We start from the raw sequence: 19,834 nt of genomic DNA, 5'->3' as shown, positions 1-19,834 counted from the left end.
TGATGTTGAAGATATGATTACTCTTGATGAAGATAACGACAGCTTGGATGAAGATGAGGACGAGGAAGTTAAAGCTATTGGGTCAGAAGTTGTTTTTAATCTTAATTTCGACAAGGATGACTGTAATATTTAATTATGTAATGAAACCGTTGTCACGGTAGTATCGTGTTAATACTTGATAAATACATCTGAGAATACTTAAACGCCGTTAAATTAACCTACATTACGTGAAAAAAACATCCCCAAGCGTATACCCATTCTGTAATAATCGGGCTTTTACTTACTCAATGAAAACGTCTGAACGGACATTTGGGTTCGTTTAACAAGTCTAAGAACCAATTTTTTCTGACACTACAAACTTATATTTCCTAAAGCTGCACTTCCCAGACGTTAACTAGTCGTACAAAATGATCGGTATCGGTTGAACGATCGAAAATGTCAAAAAATTGGAAAAATTGAAACTACACGTCTGGGAGATTGTTTATATAGCTAAAAAGATACAATATAACGTTTACAGTATTTCCCAGACGCAAACCGATTGTTTCAAAGTTTATACGCCTTCTACGCATCAGGGACTGCCTTCCAATTCGTTTTTTGTTCCTAAAGTTAAATAATCTTGAATCCCAGACGTATACTAATTGAAAATAATAATTAATTTACATCACAAATTAAAAAATTAATTTATTATTGTTTTGCTCCAGCGGCAACTATACAAATTATTCTGACCTATGTTTTATACACATAAGCAAAAGTCTACATGTATCCCGGACGTGAACTAATTGTTCACAGCGATCTGCCCCGTGCTACCAGTCTATGTAATAACAAGGAAAAGCTAGGTAGACAATAACTTTCTTGTCCCCAGTTAGCGCCGACACAGAACCTCCTAGGCAACTCACATAGGCCCCAGCTAACTAGCTTGGGAGCCCTGCTTACTTTCCGATCGGGTTATAATAAAGTATCTTTACAATACATTCTAAGTTTTTGTGGGAATATGTGGAGGAAAGCATTGGGGTGGACAAATAACCTTATATTTACCTTTTTTAAACATATTTCTATTAAAACCAGATGATTATATCATTTTCTCAAAATATTGTAAGTTTTTGTGGGGTCACTAAATTCAGGTGGTGGGGCTGTGGAAGGGTAGTAGGAGGCGTGGGAGTTTCCAAAAATTTTTTTGGGTTAATTTTACAAAGAAATAAAAAGAATTTTTCCTTGACTTGTGGGGTGGGGGTTGAGGGGAGTGTAGAGGGACCATAGGAGGATGTGTGGACACGGAGATACTCACTAAAAAAAGTTGCTCTGGCTAGGAATTGAAACACGGTCACCCACGTGCCAACCCACAACCTAGCTGACTGAGTCACCACACGTTTAGTATGGATATATTTAACAAGAATAATTTATTATTTACCAAAATATTATTACTGAATTACAACTGTTCATCTGACTTGATTGACAAATACAATAAAAAAAAGTTTAGGTTACTTATTTAATGATTTACATTCGAATTTTCTAGTAGATTTTAATAACAAAGAAAACAAATCCTACGCTATTTTTCTATACTTTAAATACTTTATATATAATGCTTAAAACACTAAAACTGCAAATCGTAACATAGGTAGTAAGCGTATGAACTTATTAAATAGCGTAGAAAATTAAGGAAATATTTTATACTTAGAACATGGAGAGAAGGGATATTGGTAATAAAAACTGTTATACTTGGCAATTTTTGGGTCCATTAGGATAAAGATTAAGAGTAATTTTAAAGTTCTTCAAGTTATTTTTTCCTTAGTAATAAGAATAGTGGCAATGTTCCTCTATGCTAAGGATAAAATATTTTTGCCTAATAAACCAAAATAACAAAAAAATATTTTTTACAAAAATGTTTTGTCAGATCCTTTGGGCTATGAAGGACAAATTCTTTTTTTTCATTAATTTTTGGTTCCATAATTTCTGTAAAATCCTCTACAAAGCGATAACTTGATACAAAAATTTTTAATTTTTTCTGCAAGTAAATCATAATTAAAGAAGAATCTTCTCTTCTTCTCTTTTCTGAATCCCATAATATAAAATGTGTACATGACGAACCGTTGCAAAACAAAATTTTATGCAGGTCTACAAGAGCTTTATTTTTGTGGTCAGCAGATCAAACTTTATTTAAGTACTTTTTAAAATCATACGAAATTTTATTTTTTTAAACGTTTCCTAATCCAAATTATATGAAAAAAACAAAAAAACAAAAAAAAAAAACAAAAAAAAAACATGAAATTAAAATGTTTAAAGATCAAAATCATTGTAAAATATTTTTGTTGTTAAAAAGATAACATGACCAAAAAAGCAAGCTTAAAAATTGTCTAGTTAGAAATCATGATCAACTAAGCTATTTAAACTGCAGTTTCTTAAAAAGTACCATGACACATTTTTTTATGAATTTTTTAACTGTCAGATTTTTTTTTCACTTTATTTAACATTAGTTTAAAGTAGAATTTTTTCCGATCCTTAGTAATATAATGTTTATTCTACAAACAGTAAAATTTTTGTACTTACTACCAACAATACCAATAATTTCATCGGAAAATAAAAAAAACAATCTCGTATTTGCTACGCACAAAATAAATAGAAAATCTACTAGACATCACAACAATCATATTAGATGTACAAGCATAAATTTAAGACCTCCTTTCCTATTCTCGTAAAAAAATCTACTATTGCTCTATTTTGTTATTAGAAACATTATCAGATAATATTATTACCATCAAACAATCAAAGAATTATTAGCCTTATTTTCATGGAGCACATATAACAAAAAAAAAAAAAGCTATTAAAGAAAATGTAAATGGAAAAGAAACATATTAAATTTTTTTTTTATTATGTAAATAGTTTTCTGGGTTATTGATTAGGTTATCATGAGTCTTATTTTTCAATTAATTCTCTACAGATCAACGAACAGGATTACTGCGGTTAAAGATCTAACAAAACATGATTTAATTTTGTTCTTCAACACGTGGAAATTAGAAGTAATGATGAAATTCGACTCCACTGGAGTTCTGTTTGTAAATCGACACTTTTATTTAAAATATCTTAAGATTTTTTCAGGAGTGATATTGAAGAAATTTACTATCAAAAAAAGGTAAAGTTGTCTTGGTGAATTTTTCACATAAATTATAGGAAATTGATGATGTATTTACATTTTTTTGTATTTTTTTGTCTTGTAATGTGCTGCACATTGCTAGTAATTTTCTATTATTTTTCAAAACTAAACTTTGCAATCATTATTAACTGTTACTTACAAATCATGAGGTACCAAATTAAAGCGAAACTGTGCGTTCCTTTTATACAGACGTTAGGTTTTAAAAGTTTTTTTATCCTCTTTACATGTACGTTAACTTGCAGGTACGAGAAAACGAGACTCTTTCATATTCACGTAATTGCTCTAGTAAAGAAGATTACTCTTAGAAAAATACATCTAATAAAATAAATATTATTCTATTGAATAAGATTCTTTAAGCATGAAGGTAATTAGATATATGGTTGCTTGTAAAAAAAGATTTTCCTGTAATAATATTTTGTATGCATATTGTAAAGCCATCAACGTGCATAGGAAATGTGTAAAAAAAATTGTTTTCTTCTTTAATGTACATCAAACAAACTAGTAAAAAAAAGTATTATATACTAAGAACCATGTATCTAAGCTTACACAACGCTATTAAAATTACAATAGATATTAACTCCAAATTATAAGCGAAAAGACATGTGTAGCTGACTCGTAATGTAGATGTATACAGGACATAAGTTGATCTTGTGAAACTCCCGCAGCACAAGTGATTCTAAAAATTACATCTTCTAGTCCTTATATTAACTTTATAAATTTACAAATTTTGTGTACGTTCTGACACAATGATGCATTATTTGTTTAAATTTAGTATTGTCGTAAATCAGATTTTACAAGGCATGGAATAAACAACACTGAGAGCCTGGCAAGAAATTTTTCAGCAAACCAATAAAATTTGCTGATTCTTTAGAAATCGACAAAACATTGGTTTCTAATGTAGTAATTATACTTTTGCTGTTTAAGTGTAAAGAAATTAAGACTTTGATACATTGAATAAATTCTGTCGGAAAACCCATAGATTATACTGCAATTGTATCTGTAAACTAGGATCATCCTAAATATTTGTAAACATTTGGCTTATGAAATCGCAGTAGCCAGAGAATTCTGTTTGCCCTAATCTTATGATACGGAAGATGTTCAAGAGACGAGTTACAAAAAATTAAGGGAAAAATTTATCCATCATAAACTACAGAATAGCAAAGTAACCTGGCTCAATGATACCTTTTATGGAGCTTTTTTTAAAAGTGATCCTGTTGCTATATACTGATATTTGTTTGAAAAAGAATTAGGAAATATCAAAACTGATAAAATTAACACATTTATTGTGGCTCAGTAAGTATATACAAATGTATGGAAATGACACAAAACTAACATTAAATTAATGAAATAATTTTATTTGTAGGGATGATACAGGTGAAAAAAACGGAAAGTATGGACACAGTAATAAAGATGGTCATGAAGGCAGTGCAAAATAAATTTATATCGATAAAACAGAAAAAAAAGGATAATAATAATGATGTATGGTAATACTGTAACTTAGCAGGTCTTTTGCAAGTCATGCTTGCACGCACGCAGTTGTAAGATCTTACAAGATTGACTGAAACGCAAGTTCTGATCCTACACGACAACACTTGTAGCAATTATGATAATGAGGCGGCAGATTTTAACATCAGAACCTAGTCGACGGTCTTTTCTTTATTGTTCGTCTTTAATTCACTATTGAGGTAAGTATACAGTGGCCTGTATTGCTCAAGCTTTTCTTACATATCCTAGACATCGAACTGAGTCTTACATTTATCTGAAATGCATGCTCCTAACATGCAGCCTTATTACCGAATTAAGTCTTATATTCGTATAAAAGACGCAACAGAATTCACTCTCTCATCTTTATAGTTACTTTGGATCACTTGATGAAAGAAGAAGGCGAATATTAGTATGTGCAAGAAGTTTTTATACACTTCTATTTAAAGAGAACACGTTAGGTTGGAAATACAAACGATCACTTGCAGCTTAACCTAATAACTTTCGATTGACAAATGCATAATCGTGATGCAATAATTATGCAGAAGTTAATGTTTAAAAACTATGATCTTACACGTTGATGTCAAAATTGTGTACCATATTCGTTGTGGGTCATACGCAGTAATAAATGTTAAAATTATTAATCGTTTGCATTTTTGTGTATTTTAATGTAAATTAAAATTGTAAGATAAGCACTTATCAGATTGTTTGGAGGTTGCGCGCGTAGTTCAAGTTTTCCAAGTTTTCTGACGGTAGCTCGATTCAAAAAAAGTAAGTCATATGTCACACGATTACAGAAGCAGGTATACAGCTTGATGTTTGAAGATCACTGAGTAATCACGTTTTATAATTTTAGAACGGAACTATATGTTTCGAAGTAATAAACAGTAAGCATAAGACATGGGATGTTACAAGCTTATGTAAAAATTTAATTGAAAAATCGTATTCAACATATATTTGTGTATTTGTTACTAACCTTCTTCCATATCCTGGTCATGAGTAGTACAAGATAGTTCATATTCACCGTTCAGTGGTTTGGTTTCAGATCCTTCTAAATTGTTTACAATTTCTAGAAAAAAATATCAATGTACATAAATTGGCATTTATCAAGTATATACTCAATCAAAAAATACTTGGGGCAAAGTAACAAAAAGGTATACAAAGTGTATTCAAATTTTTAAATGTATTTGTCAAGTAAGTACGTAACATGTACTATATGTCATTTTTATGAATGAAGATTGTAGGAATGCGACATGTTTTGGACAAAAAGTAATATTGCACCCTTTTGCACTCCTGCAAAACTTGTTGGGCGTAGCTGGTAAAGATATAATCTGCCACTTCCAAAAAAAAGGCTGCCCATAGCTGGGTCTTTTATAACACAATCGTATTTCAATCTATCCTACAAAAACGCACATGTATGTGCAACAATGTGTGTGTGTGTTTAGTATGTATATACACACAATACGTTTACAATATATCCATATTGATGTATAGTGAGCGATATAGGCACAGTACTTTCGAGTAGCAATCCGATTCCCATAAAATTTAAAAATACAGAAAACAATTTATCGCATACATAAATGAAAAACTATTTTTTTTCAAGTAAATTACAATTGTATATAAGAGTATAATTCAAATTATAATAACTTTCTTAGACAACTGCCATCCTGATTTTTTGCATGGTATAATGAAAAGAGAATTTTTTGAAGCTGTCAAGCACAATTTACACGCCCATGAATCTGAAGTGTATTTGATTATTGATAACTTGATTACCAGTAAGCTAAAATCGTTGTACATTTCATCAGATGCCCACAAAAGTACTGTTAGGAAATTTTTATGTCAGATTAGAGAAAGGCGGAGTAAATGTATCAGAACGACATTAAGATTCTTGAAAAATAATAGAGAATGGTTGGATGTACCTATTGTACTACCAAGAACAAAAGAGAAAAACATAAAAAAAGTACAGGCAGACCCTTTTGCAGTTTTGCATCTTCCTTTAATCAATGTAAGTGTCGAAAAACATTAATACTACGAGGAGCTTGCTTGTGCGGCCAAATAAAATCAGGTGCTGAGGAAAAGACAGGTGCTGCAAATTTTGAAAAATCCGTTGCACTTGAGAAAAACTATCCAGAATTATTAAAAATGCATGAACATCAAAGGTTATATATACAATTATTATCAATATGAGAAAAATCATACATCAATACTGGATAATACCAGAAACAACACCTAAGACGTTAGAAAAAAATTGTGTCTACAGAAAAAAAATAACCTGCATAAAAAGACAAAAAAAAACATTATCGAATTTTAAAATAAAATGTAAGTTTTAGAATTTTGTTACACGTTATATTCTTATATAAGTATCATAAGACACCTAGAAAGATACACAAAAATTTTTCTTTTTCATATTTCGATAGTCTTTGTCGTCTGATCTGTTAAAGAGTTTCATTTTTTTACGATTTTTAAATTACATCAAAGTTAGAATCCATGGTAAAACAAGATTCAAAGAGTTTACAGATGCAATATCAGGGCATATTGCTTATTGAGTTGAATAGCAACTTATATACAATTTATAATTTTTACGTAGGTCTGAAAGAGCATTTTGCACTATGTACCCAAAGTTGTAGATTTTGAAAAAAAAATTATGCGCTACACGTGACATGAATAAAGTTGAACAGCTTAAATAATTAACTTAATAACAAGATTTTGTTAGTTAGACGTTGGACGTTTTGTACTCGGGAGGGCGAGAGCTTAAATAGAATCCACGGCTTCAAATCGGCCGTGCTTTAAAAAATACTGTATTTTAGAAGGTACGGGACTGATATAAGTTTTTTTTTATAAGTGGGGTACCTTGCAAAAATAACAACAGCTAGCCTATTCTCCCAATACAATAAATACTAAATAAGTCAAATTTCCTTCGTTAAATGGAAGCTTCGTAACAGATACAACATCGCATATCAATCTCTTGAACTGTTCTCAATGATCTGTATGATGTTTTGTAGTACGTTATTACAACATAATTTCATACCGAATAGTTCGTAGTAGAGTGTTTTCATACTTCAGCAGAATACAATATACTGCTACATATAAGTATCTCGGAAAATTATCAGAAACAATTTGGTAATACATATTTTATATTAAGTGTAAAATACCGTAAAAATTGTTTTATTGTAACATTGACATATTATCGTATTTGTAATACTTTTCTCTACCGTTAAAAACCATCGTTACTTAAAATTTCAGACTTACAACGTCATTCTGTAAAATTTTTTAAATTTCAGACTATCATTAGCCTCTCCTCTGTTGAGTTTTATCAAGTATATACTATCTCTTAGTGACAACTACGATAATAACGCTAAGAAACCAATATCTTTCCTCACAACAGCCACACTATTAATGGGTATTGACAACTAAACGGTTGTTTTTACTATCAGAAAATCTGTATCTTTCTCTGCAACTACCGTTATAATTACAATTTTATTAAACTTAGCACATAAAAAACTTATTAGACGTTAGTTGTAACTTTTTTTTGCTAGCTGAAAATTTATCTTGCGAAATTGATATTCGAGTGGGTACTTTTAAGTTGATTTCGCGACTACCTACTCGTTGCATTTTGCGAAATCTCTTAGCGCTTTTATAAGAGAGCGTTGTTAACGCAGTTGTCACCGAAAGACAGTATATACTTTATAAACCAAATAAAAGAGGGGCTACTGTGTGAATTTCAAACTGAGACATTTTTTTGCAGAAAACTTTAAGTCAGTATACTTTATTTTTCCATGCGTTTACATGTTTTGATACCATTTCTTGTTTTAACAAGCCAGGAAAGACTAAAATTATTAGGATATTACAAAATGACGGCATTACCGAATTGATTAATGTATTTTTGATGAGCATGCTGCAAAAAAATCATCGTAAAACTCAGCATCGAAATGACGAAAATGTTCTATGCTTTTAAAGAGAGACAAGTCGTTGGACGAGCTTTAATATGTATTATTTGAGAAGCTAACTTTTAAAAATTAGTTCAACCTGCAATTTTTACAACTCACGAAAGGTGCTGTAAAATGACATTCGCTTTGAACATACTTGTAAATACAGCTAAGGCACGGAAAGACAAAAGTTGCCACTAAGTATGGATGGAAAAGGTCAAAAGGCCTCGAGCCAGTTATGACGTAAGAGCCATTGTCATTTTCTCGATGTCATAGTAAGCATAAGCTGTCAGTGGAAAATGGGATGCACACCAAAAACGTATACGAGCAGGAAGCATGGCATATCATGCACCACTTTTCGTACCAGTTGTTATGGTTAGAGCTGTTCGAATGTTGACAAGTTTGGGATGGTTGACAATAATAATACAAATGCACAAGACGGCAACGATGTATTGGATCCAACAATTAAATATAGTTTTAGCACTTCTGTTTTGTTCAAGAGCAATGTCACGTTGTATACGAAAGACAGACTGCGAGAAGACAATAGCGAATGATAAATAGTCTGAAATTTAAAAAAACATTACAAAATGACGTTATAAGTCTGAAATTATAAGTAACGATGGTTTTCTGTAGAAAAAAGTATTATAAATACGATAATATGTCAATGTTACAATAAAACAATTTTTACGGTATTGTACACTTAATATATAATATGTATTACCAGCTTGTTTTGAACGATTTTACAAGATACTTATATGTAACAGTATATTGTATTCTGCTAAAGTATGAAAATACTCTACTACAAACTATTCGGTATGAAATTATGTTGTAATAACGTACTACAAAACATCATACAGATCTACGAAAACAGTTCAACAGATTGATATGCGATGTTGTATCTGTTACGAAGTTTCCATATAACAAAGGAAATTTCACTTCATGGCGCTTGATGGTATATTTATTGTATTGGGGAAATAGGATAGCTGTTGATACTTTTGCGAGGTACCCAACTTAAAAAAAAAAACAAAAAAAACCCATATCAGTCCCGTACTTTCAAAAATACAGTATTTTTTTTATAGCATGGCCGATATGTGAAGACGCGGATTCTATTCAAGCTCTCACCCACCCGAATCTGGCTGGAGGAGCAGCATGACTTCCTCACCATGCATTCTTTTCCCTTCGCTTACTCGCCTCAGACCCACAGCAGCAAAAATGCCCTATTTCACAACGCGTTTTTCGAGGGCTAGGCGGTATTATGAGTATTTCAAATGATAATTATGTAGTAGAAAAACATTTGCAGAAGACATACCATTTTGGAAGATTAAATTTGGACCATTTTTGGCGATTTCTCCATTTTCGCAAAACATCTTTTTGTACATTTTTACAAATTGTGGCAAAACTTTAAAAAAATTGTTTACAAAATTTTTATGAGAGCTAGAGGTATTACAAATACCTAAAATTTAAGCCCTGAAAAAAGGGTTTAATGTCCAGGACCATTGGAAGCCCAGTGATTAAATTTCCAAAAATGGTCATTTTTGGCGGTTTTAATTTTTTAGTGGGGAAAGTTGTGGATTGATTTGAAGTCAAACAAACTTTTTTTTTTTTTTTTGAAGCGCTATTTCTGACTTTACTTCTGTTCCTGACAAAAAGTTTTTTTTTCATTAAAAAAGAGCAAAATGGTAGTTTTCCTACGAGTTTGAAAAGTCTTTGTTTGCAAACCGAGAGGTTTGCGGCCCGAGCCGAAGGCGAGGTCCGTAACGAGGTTCGTAAAGGAGACTTTTCATACGAGTTCCGGAAAACTGCTTTTTCGCCCGAGGAAGTACCAGCCTCCCAAAACCACCCGAGGGCGGAAAAACTTATTTTCCGGACCTTTTTGACGTTTTTTCGTATGGATTCCGAAAAAATTTGCTTCCCAAAAACGTACTGAGCTATTCCAGCTATTTTTGCTATAAAAGATGTAGACTTTCTAGTCCATACATTCTGACGTATCAGTAAGATAGCCTACAATGGTAATATATACAGTTATTGGCTAAAAACAGTTGGTCGATCACTTCACAGTTTCATTGTCCACTCGCATACTCTATTCTAATATATCTATATTTAAAAAGGTAAAGCTCTTTCTTACCGCTTATCTCATGAAGTCTGCTACGTGTATAGTTATTAAATATATCAATTTTATAATAATAGAAGTCCATTCACGAAATCAATTCAACAAGAAGTCTATCGAAAATCATACGGAGGTTTATGATAATTAGCGGAAGCGGTTGGTGCGCTAAGCATACAGGAAAGTGAATGTGTATGTGTATATATATATATATATATATATATATATATATATATACTAACGAAAAAATTCCAGTTGACAATTCCATGGTAGGATCCTCTGATAAAATTTTTTTGTACAAATCTGTTATACTATTATTAAATTTTGCGCATTTATTCAAAGTTTTGATGATATTCATACCGAAGGAGATAAAATAACAGAAACAGATGTAAAAGTTAATGAGAATGATGTAGAAATATTTACGAATATCAGAGTATGTCGATGGTCGTTTTTAGGAAGGTTCAACACACCTATCGAAGTACTTATGAAATGGATGAAATTTAAATCCACGGTCAATGAGAATGTTTTTTACCTCCATGCAAAATTTCAGTGAAGGTAGCTCCGAAAAATTTTTAGTAAAACGCTTGACAAGTGAGCGTCTTATACATAGCCTCTTATGGAGATGGCACTTTTTTCACTGGAAATCTCATCATAACTCTCTCAAATCACTTCTTACATGAACAAAAAACTAGAGACATATAGTTTAACTATCACTCTTTTAATTAAACAATAGAAATGTATAGGTTGCTGTGGAATTTGTTAAGATATTTTCTTCTGAAGTACACTAATAGACACGATTAGAAAAATCTTGGTTGAAATGTCGTTTGCAAAAAACGCGCCAAGCAGAAATATATTCATAGATTTATTGTGAATGAATTGAATTAATATATTTCTTTACTTCAGGACAAAATAGTGCAGTTTGATAAAAAAAACCATTGTTTAGCGACTTATATTAATTATCTTTATGTACAATAAAAGGTTACATCTACGTAAACATCAACCCCCACATGGAGCAGACGAAGCTTTTGTTGTGCTCCGCAGTGCAAGTAATAATATGGCTATGGTCATGACTATACCTATATATGTTGTTGACTATATATGGAGTGTTGAGCCTCCTTAAACCCTACAAATGATAGTTGCAGGAATTTCCTTTTTGTGGTCAAAAAAACTCGGTATTTAACTTACCAGTACATTATGCAAATAAACGAAAAATCGTATTCGAAGAGAATAATATGTTCAAAGCTATAGAAAAGTCAGAGACAGCTTTGACAGCTTGGTTTTAATTAAATGAAAAAGATAGTATTGCAATTATGATATTCGCTATCTTAATATTTCAGAATACTACTGTTTTTATTTAGTGACAAAAACTTGGGTAAAACGGAAAAAAGTTAGAAATAATTTAACAATAGGTCAACTTAACATAGTGTCCCCTGAGGACAGAAAGCAAGTTTTTTAAAATTAATTTTAAATAGCATTAATAGAGCAGAATCTTTAGAAATGTTAAAAACAGTTGACTGAATACATTATACTACATTTAAAGATGCTGCTATTGCTTGAGGTTTAGTGGAACACGATTTTAAAGTTCATAATATTTTTGCTAATATTCAAATATGCCGCCATGTAGATTAAGAAAATTTTTTTTTCAGAAACAAATTTTCAAGATCTTTTTTTCAAACTCAATAGTGACAAAATAAATTTTCAAAAAAATAATTTAAATTGCAACAAAATTATATTTTATTTCACAAAAATTTTAAACATTTGAAGCGTTTTAAAATTTCCGTCCAATTCGCTCTTTTGTGACTGTTCAGACTGTGCAAAGTTTAAAAGAGCGCCACCACTGGAAAAAGTCAGAGTCACTGGACCGGAGATAATGCATGGAAGTAAGTGACAATTTCTCATTAATAATTTAATCCCAAAAATTTATCGATTTAAAAGACGTTAATACAAAAAAATAATAAATTTTTCATTGTCTGTGATAACCTTATCCAATTTTTTTAAAACAAGCATTACAAAAATATATAACTTCAAAGCGTACGGAAAAAACAATAAATTAGAAGATGGAAAATTAGTTATTACTTGTATAAACGTCTTCTAACTTGATAGATATGTAAGATTAAATGAATAAAAAGAAATGATCACTTACTTCCGTGCATTATTTCCGATCTAGTGACTCCAACTATCGCCAGTGGTCGCGCTTTTTCAAACTCATGCACGGTCTGAATAGGCATTATTAAAACTTTTGTAAGCCCTAAAGGCTGTTTTTCGTCAAGGTTGTTAAGTTTTAATGTGTTTGAATCCAAGGTAGTTCGACATCCGATGGCTCTAAAACGTCCAGTGAGCTAAACTCTTTCTTGACAGAAGTTTCCAGCTAACGTGACTGCCTGGATTTTTCAGGGTGATCTTCTCTGGCCTGCTCTTGTAGCACCAGACTTATCGTGAGTAAAAATACAACGTCTAAAGCACGACAGCTAGTTGTATAGCTCTTTACCAACGTCTTTTGGTGTTACGCCGGAGACGCGAGTGTCTAAAACACTTCCTTTTTTGCAGAGCTCAGTCATTTTGGTTATTCAAGGTGGAAAAATTGGTTCGTGATGCTTGACAGTTAGAGACTGTCGCGTTTGCCGAAGTTTATTTTTCCTTCATAGCTAATAGATTCACCTACACGGAAGATTGTTTTTACCAGAATAAGCTATACCAAAAGTGATGAGCATAGAAAAATAACGTACAGGTCTTGAGATTTCTGCAACCAGTCTCACATTTTGACATACTTATTTGGATCACCGAAAAACCTGTGACTAGTCGGTTTTATAACTTTACTAGTACAAGTTTTTCAATAGCTTTGGTACAGGATTTTTCTGTACCATGGATAGTCTATTAAATTTGTATACTGCGCATGGCTTTCTACTGTACCGTCTACCGCGCATAGTACGTGCGCTTATAATATACAGTGGAGATATGTATATATATATATATATATATATATATATATATATATATATATATGCATACTTGCATACATGTATGGGAACTCTTGAACTTTTACAGCTACCTATATATATATACATTCTGAATGCTCCCAATGGCCGACTAACTTTCTGTAATGGTACAGGAAAAACCCGTACCACGTATCGGATTTTGACGTACTAAGTATAAGGTTTATCTATACTCACTAAGGTACTTTAAAGTATACTACCGTATTAAATATACCTGTACCAGTACACATTTTTCTTGTACAGAGTATCGAAAATACTTGTACTAACATATAGTACCTGTTTTTCTGGTAACAACAATCTTCCGTGTAGCACAGACCTCGAAGAGCATCGGTGATTCCTGGTTAAATACATATAGAATTGCGACATCTGCCAGTGTATGACTGACTTGGTTAATAAATAGCTGGCTTTATATGGTCTTCTAGCCGACGAATCGTTGCCGGTATTGGTACTAAACATGTATTTGATGGATTTTAGTTTAACGTTGAGTGGCCCTGAAACGAACTGATGAAATTGATGGTTAAGTAGAGAACGTAAATACTTATGATGGCCCATGAAGGACCAGTAGTGATACTTCTAGCTATTCTTTATTATTTTTTTCATTATTATAATTGTTATTGTTATAGCTATTGTTGTTATTTTTATTGTTATTACTATTGTTATTGTTACTATTGTTATTCATATTGTTATTAATGTTATTAATTATATTAATATTATTTTTATTATTATTATTATAACTATTATTCATGTTATTAATATTATTATAATTAATATTATTATTTATGTTCTTGATATTATTAATATTAATATTATTATTATTAGAATTATTCATATTGTTATTATTAATATTAATAATGTTAGTAATATTACAAATCTTATTAATATTATTAATAATTCTATTATTGTTATAATTATTATTGTTATTATTATTTTTTTTTTTTGTTTCCAAGGTCGTCCAGAATGCCTTTATGCACGATATAAAAGTGTACAAACCCTGTAGTGTGTGGGACTCGTTTTAACCATGCCAACGCGTCTTGTAACTTTTGCGTCGTCTAGGGTATTTTCTAGTTCCCATCATGCATCCTAGTTGCTCTTCTCTGTTTAGTTGGAGAGATAGACCAAAATGATGAGCAGACGCTCCACAGCACGAGCCCAGACTCGGCCACTCCCGACAAAGGCATAAGGAGCACACTCACCTCAGAGCCCGCGGGGCAGAAACTTAGGCCATCGAGGTACAGCCGCTCATCGGCAGGAAGGTGATATAGCAAAGCGGTCCACAGAAGCCTGCCCGCATTCAAGCACCCATGCAAGCCCCTACACCGCACATCAACCACCCTGCGCTTAAGCACTCCATCCCGCACACCGACCGCCCCGCGGCCACACCCCGGCGCCCCCCCCCCCAGCCCCACCACCATCCCCCTGAACACCTCGAGCGCCGCAGCCAAAACACTACCCCACGCCACCACGATGGCTCCGGATTCACACGCGCGCCACCGTCACTCAGTTGTTCAGGGAACCGTCCGCCTTTTTGGCCCGAAGAACTGTATGTATGTATTGGGCTACTCCAGTCCATCTTTCCTTATTGAGTAGCATTTAACTATGACATTGTGGGGATTTAAAGTTCCGATCTTTTCTTGCAGGACGTTTTGTTCGGCTTGCCACTTGGTGCAGTCAAAGAACATGTGTTCGGTGTCATCTCTGTCGTAGCCGCAGTACTTGCAAGCAGTCGTCTGTGTTTTTCGAATCATGTTGAGGTACGAATGAAAATACCCGTGATTTGAGAGGAATTGGGTAAGATAGTAATCTACTTTCCCGTGTTTTTGCTCAGTCCATTCCTTGACATCTATTATCAGGCGTGCCGTTCATTTACCTCTAGTTTCCTCTTGCCATCTATATTGCCAGCGTTCCCAAATAGTTTCCAAGGCGTTTTTCTTGGCCTCCATTCTCCCTAGGTCCTGCTCCGTAAGGTGCTTCAATCGTCTTTCCCTCGCAAGAAAGTCGATGGGGATTACTCCCACTATCACCATTATCATAGACTCCGAGATAGTGCGATAGGCGCAAACGTAAGCTTTGTTTCCAGCGTCACCCCTAGGTATTTCACGGCATCCTTTGTCATTACTTCTTCTTCTCGTACCTTAAAGGGGATGATGGTATCTATCTCTTTCCTCGTCAATAGTACCATCTCCATCTTCCCTGCTGCAACTTCGAGTCCGTGGTTCTCCATCCATGGAGCCACTATCCACATTATCTGGTTAAGTCGTATCTGGACAAGTTCCATCGTGCGTTCAACGATCACTACAGTAGCATAATCCGCGTACCCTACCAAGAACGTCCCTTCTGGCATTTCCTGGCGGAGCAGTCCATCGTATGACCCGTTCCAGAGATCGGGTCCAAGTATAGATTCCTGGAATGCCCCTGCAGTTATTTTCTTTTTTGTTTTGCCTTCTGTTGTAGTATAGGTTTAGAAGCAGTCCTTGAGATAATCTCTCAATACTCTAAAGAGATAGTCTGGTGTTCTGAATGTGTATTTTAGAGCGTAAAGCTTATCCTTCCATCTTGCTGAGTTGAAAGCGTTCTTCACATCCAAGGTCACCAGAAGAACGAGGGGTCCGCTCCATGGCATATGTCTCGAGTGCTCTGAACTGCTTTTACTACTTCTTCTACTTCTAGATATTTTTTAGATATTACTTAGATTTTTTCCAATTTCAAAAAGATGATTGTTAACTAATTTTGATTCTGCAAGCACAACTTTACAGAAATTTTGAACGTTTACAATTGTTATTTAAAACTTCCTCTGATTAATTATACAGGTTAAGAATATAAGGAAATAAACCTGTAGTGACAATACTTTAGACAGCCACCATGTTGTTCTAAAAAAAATTAAGCTTGTACATGTTAAAAGGGTCTTGAAATTAATTTACCTTCAAGTTACGCCATGGTGTGAAAAATTCTGTTGAGGCACAATCGAACCTGCGGGAGAGTAGTAGGATAAAATAAGCTTTTTAAAGTAAAAAATTGCTATTAACGCAAAAAAAATCATGGTAGTAGTTATTTAATTTCTGAACAAATCTAAATAGTTTAAGACTCTAAATTGTGTCAGCTAAGGGCCCAAAAAAAATGATAAATGTTGTCAATAATGGTTTTTCACGTCTAGAAAAAAACTGAAAAATCGGACAAAAAGTTGTATCGTTGAAAAATATGCGCAATTTCAAAATAAAAAAAATAAGCTCTAGTGAGATAAAATTGGCCCAGCCGTTTTTTCGCAATTTTTCAAAAAGAGCTCTTTTGGACCGTTTCTTTTTTAAATCTATAACTCACGTTCATTTAAATATTAAGACTTAAAAATTAAAAACAAGGTAGTTCTTGTGCCCCTTAACATCCACACTAAATTTTTAAGAAGATCGGTGGTTAACTTTTTTCAATCCGCTGCAAAAAAGCGAAAAATGGTCCCACCGCCAAAAACGTTTGACATGGCTAGTTTTTTAACATATTGCCATTTTTCAAACGGAATTGTACTCGTACAAAGTTACTCTACAACCTACTAAAATATCGATTCGTTTGACATTTATAAAGAACGCAAAAAACTGATGTCAAAAACTAAATATTTTCCGTGGACCATGTCCCCTCTCCGCATCATAGCTCCACAGTTTGCGAGCGGTAGGGGTATGCACATACGAGGAGAGGAGTAGATTCGTGTGGAAATGTTCATGTAGGCGCATATCTTGGAGATGCGTGGAAGGGGTATACCAAATGTGCGCCTACAAGAAGAGAAGTGGAAATGTTGGCTATACAGCTGTATAGCTGAGCGCACAGCCAAAGCAAGCGATGACACAAGTTTTTCTCAGTTCACTCTGCAACCGAGTATATGTTTTATATATATATATATATATATATATATATATATATATATATATATATAACTGACTTGCTCTTGCTCTTGCTTCAATGTTATCCATAAATCTTATATTATTAAATCGTGGAACTAAATGCTCATCAATTATATGCATAGACTTTTGATATCAATACATTATTTTATTATATTTTCCCGTACTTTGAACATTCGCAAATCCGTTAATGTTTTTAAAAAATATACAGCTTCAACTATTTTTTTAAGGTTTGCAGTACAGCTTTAACCACTAATTTATTAATTTTACACATCTTAAATCCTAACTGCTGTGAACTGTAGGACAAGCTCCAGAGGATATCCATAAACATATGTGACTTCGGAAGGAGATTAACGTGTCCTTTGGATAGCTAAGATGGATCATGCCGATTTGTGATCGTTTTGCACTATAGGGTTCAAATCCACATTATGGTACATTTTCTTTTTTTTCGTTTAATCCAATTTATCATTTAGTTTTCATTTCTTTTATTTATGTTTCGTTTAAAAATATATATTTGTTGTCAACATTTTTTTTCTCGGTTACATCAAAATAAGTATTGTTATTTTTATACTTCTTATTAGCAAAGCCATTCCATAATTTAATAATACTAAAATAACTTTTAAGGATTTAAACACAATTTATGCATTTTGAAACTCCTCAGAAATTATGAACATCCTATTTATGACCAAAAAAAACTGGAGACAAAAGAAAACTCATACTTTTACTATGGCTGTATGAAATATGATTTTTACCAGTATAGTACAACTTACATCCAATTATACGTGAATATTAATCCACATACATATATCATATTTTTTGGCTTATATTTACATTCATTATTAATACCTTGTGGTTATTAAATTGACAAAATTCGTACTACATATATGGGTACAAACATTAAAGTCGATTCTTTTGTCTTTATAAAAATTGCGTATTTTAGATAAAAGAGTCTTACAGAGACTAAATAAAGCTTTTTTTATTTAATAACCACTAGTTTCAACGTATTGTAACTCGGAGTATGCATTTAAAAAAAAGGTTTTTTTATGTATAAACAATCAACCTTTTTACCTACAATAAATTGTTATTGTAATTTTACAGAAATAGTTACCAAAATGTTTTGATAGCGCGTAAATCATATACAGTTAACAAAAACTTTTTTTTCTTTGGTTTGAAGGTGGCACTATAAATATTTTTATAGACATTTACTATGAAAAATATTAGAATTTTACAATTTAAATTGCACTTTTAATTCTCGCAATCGGTTAATTAATTTTACATTTTATGCAACACACAATGATTTGCATAAATAGTATGAGCAAACTAGATGAAAACTACCCCTGTTTGGTGAAAATTCAGACTGGGCCCAAAAAAATGTTTTTGTATAGATTTCGAGCCCGATAACAAATGTAACCACCTTGAGACAAAAAAAAATGTCAACAAATGTTCCAAAATAAATGGTAGAAATGGCCAAGAAAGATTTTCAGCTTCTACCGTAGAAGCTGTAATTCGGACAAAAAATCGTTCCACATTAAAAAGATGTGCAATTTCAAGACGAACAAAATGAGCCCTGGTGGATCTAAATTGGACGGGCCTTTTTCTACAAATTCCCAAAAAGTGCCAATGTCGCCCGGTTTTTCGGTAGCTTATTACTGGCGTTCTAATTACTATTTTTACTTTAAATTTCAACTGAACATAGGTTTTGTGATTCTAAACAACCCTACGAAATTTCAAGATGATCGGATGCAAACCGTCAACTAAACTAAAAGAAGGTCCTTCCGGAAAACGGCTCTAAAAAATTTGTTAGACCACATAGAGCCATTTTTGAAAATGTTGTCTCTAAGTAAAAGTTCTCACTAAAAGTACCAGCGGAGGCGCTAGATTGGCACGGCGCTTCGAGGCAGTGGGCGTGGCCTAAATTGGCGGTGCGCTCAATCCAGCGCCACCACGAGCCACCGCGCGCCGCTGGTACTTTACGAAAAAACAGTATTTTCCGAAACATTTTTAAGGTACTTAAGAAAAAGTTAGAGATACAAAAATTTAACTAGTGTTAGATTAACATCTTATCAGGAGAAAACATTAAAAAAAATCGTTTTATGTGGTCTAACAACTTTTTTAGAGCCGTTTTCAGGAAGGACCTTTTTTTAGTTTATTTGACGGTTTGCAAAAAGTTTGCATCCAATCGTCCTGAAATTGTGTAGGGATGTTTAGAATAACAAAACCTACGTTCAGTTGAAACTTGAAGTAAAAATATTAATTAGAACACCAGTTACAGCTACCGAAAAACAGAGCGACATTGGCAC

General features: G+C 32.9%; 1 protein-coding gene across 5 annotated transcripts in view; it reads right to left on the bottom strand.

The window, feature by feature from the left end:
• Usp7 (Ubiquitin-specific protease 7) overlaps positions 1 to 19,834 on the bottom strand; it is a 780,393-nt gene that overhangs the window by 708,597 nt on the left and 51,962 nt on the right. For 4 of the 5 annotated variants that reach the window (XM_089595056.1, XM_089595060.1, XM_089595061.1 and 1 more), the window contains exon 3: positions 5,607 to 5,699. The exons of the other annotated variant lie outside the window; for it this stretch is intronic. In XM_089595056.1, coding sequence (XP_089451182.1) covers positions 5,607 to 5,699 — 93 coding nt within the window. The remainder of the gene's footprint in view (positions 1 to 5,606; positions 5,700 to 19,834) is intronic. 5 annotated transcript variants of the gene reach the window in all.

This window comes from Copidosoma floridanum, unplaced genomic scaffold, assembly GCF_036245765.1.
Source record: "Copidosoma floridanum isolate Cflo_tuat_1 unplaced genomic scaffold, Cflo_Japanese_pri ptg000024l, whole genome shotgun sequence".
Lineage (NCBI taxonomy): Eukaryota > Metazoa > Arthropoda > Insecta > Hymenoptera > Encyrtidae > Copidosoma > Copidosoma floridanum.
Note: the sequence above shows the minus strand (reverse complement) of the source record. Positions and strands in the feature narration are given on the sequence as shown.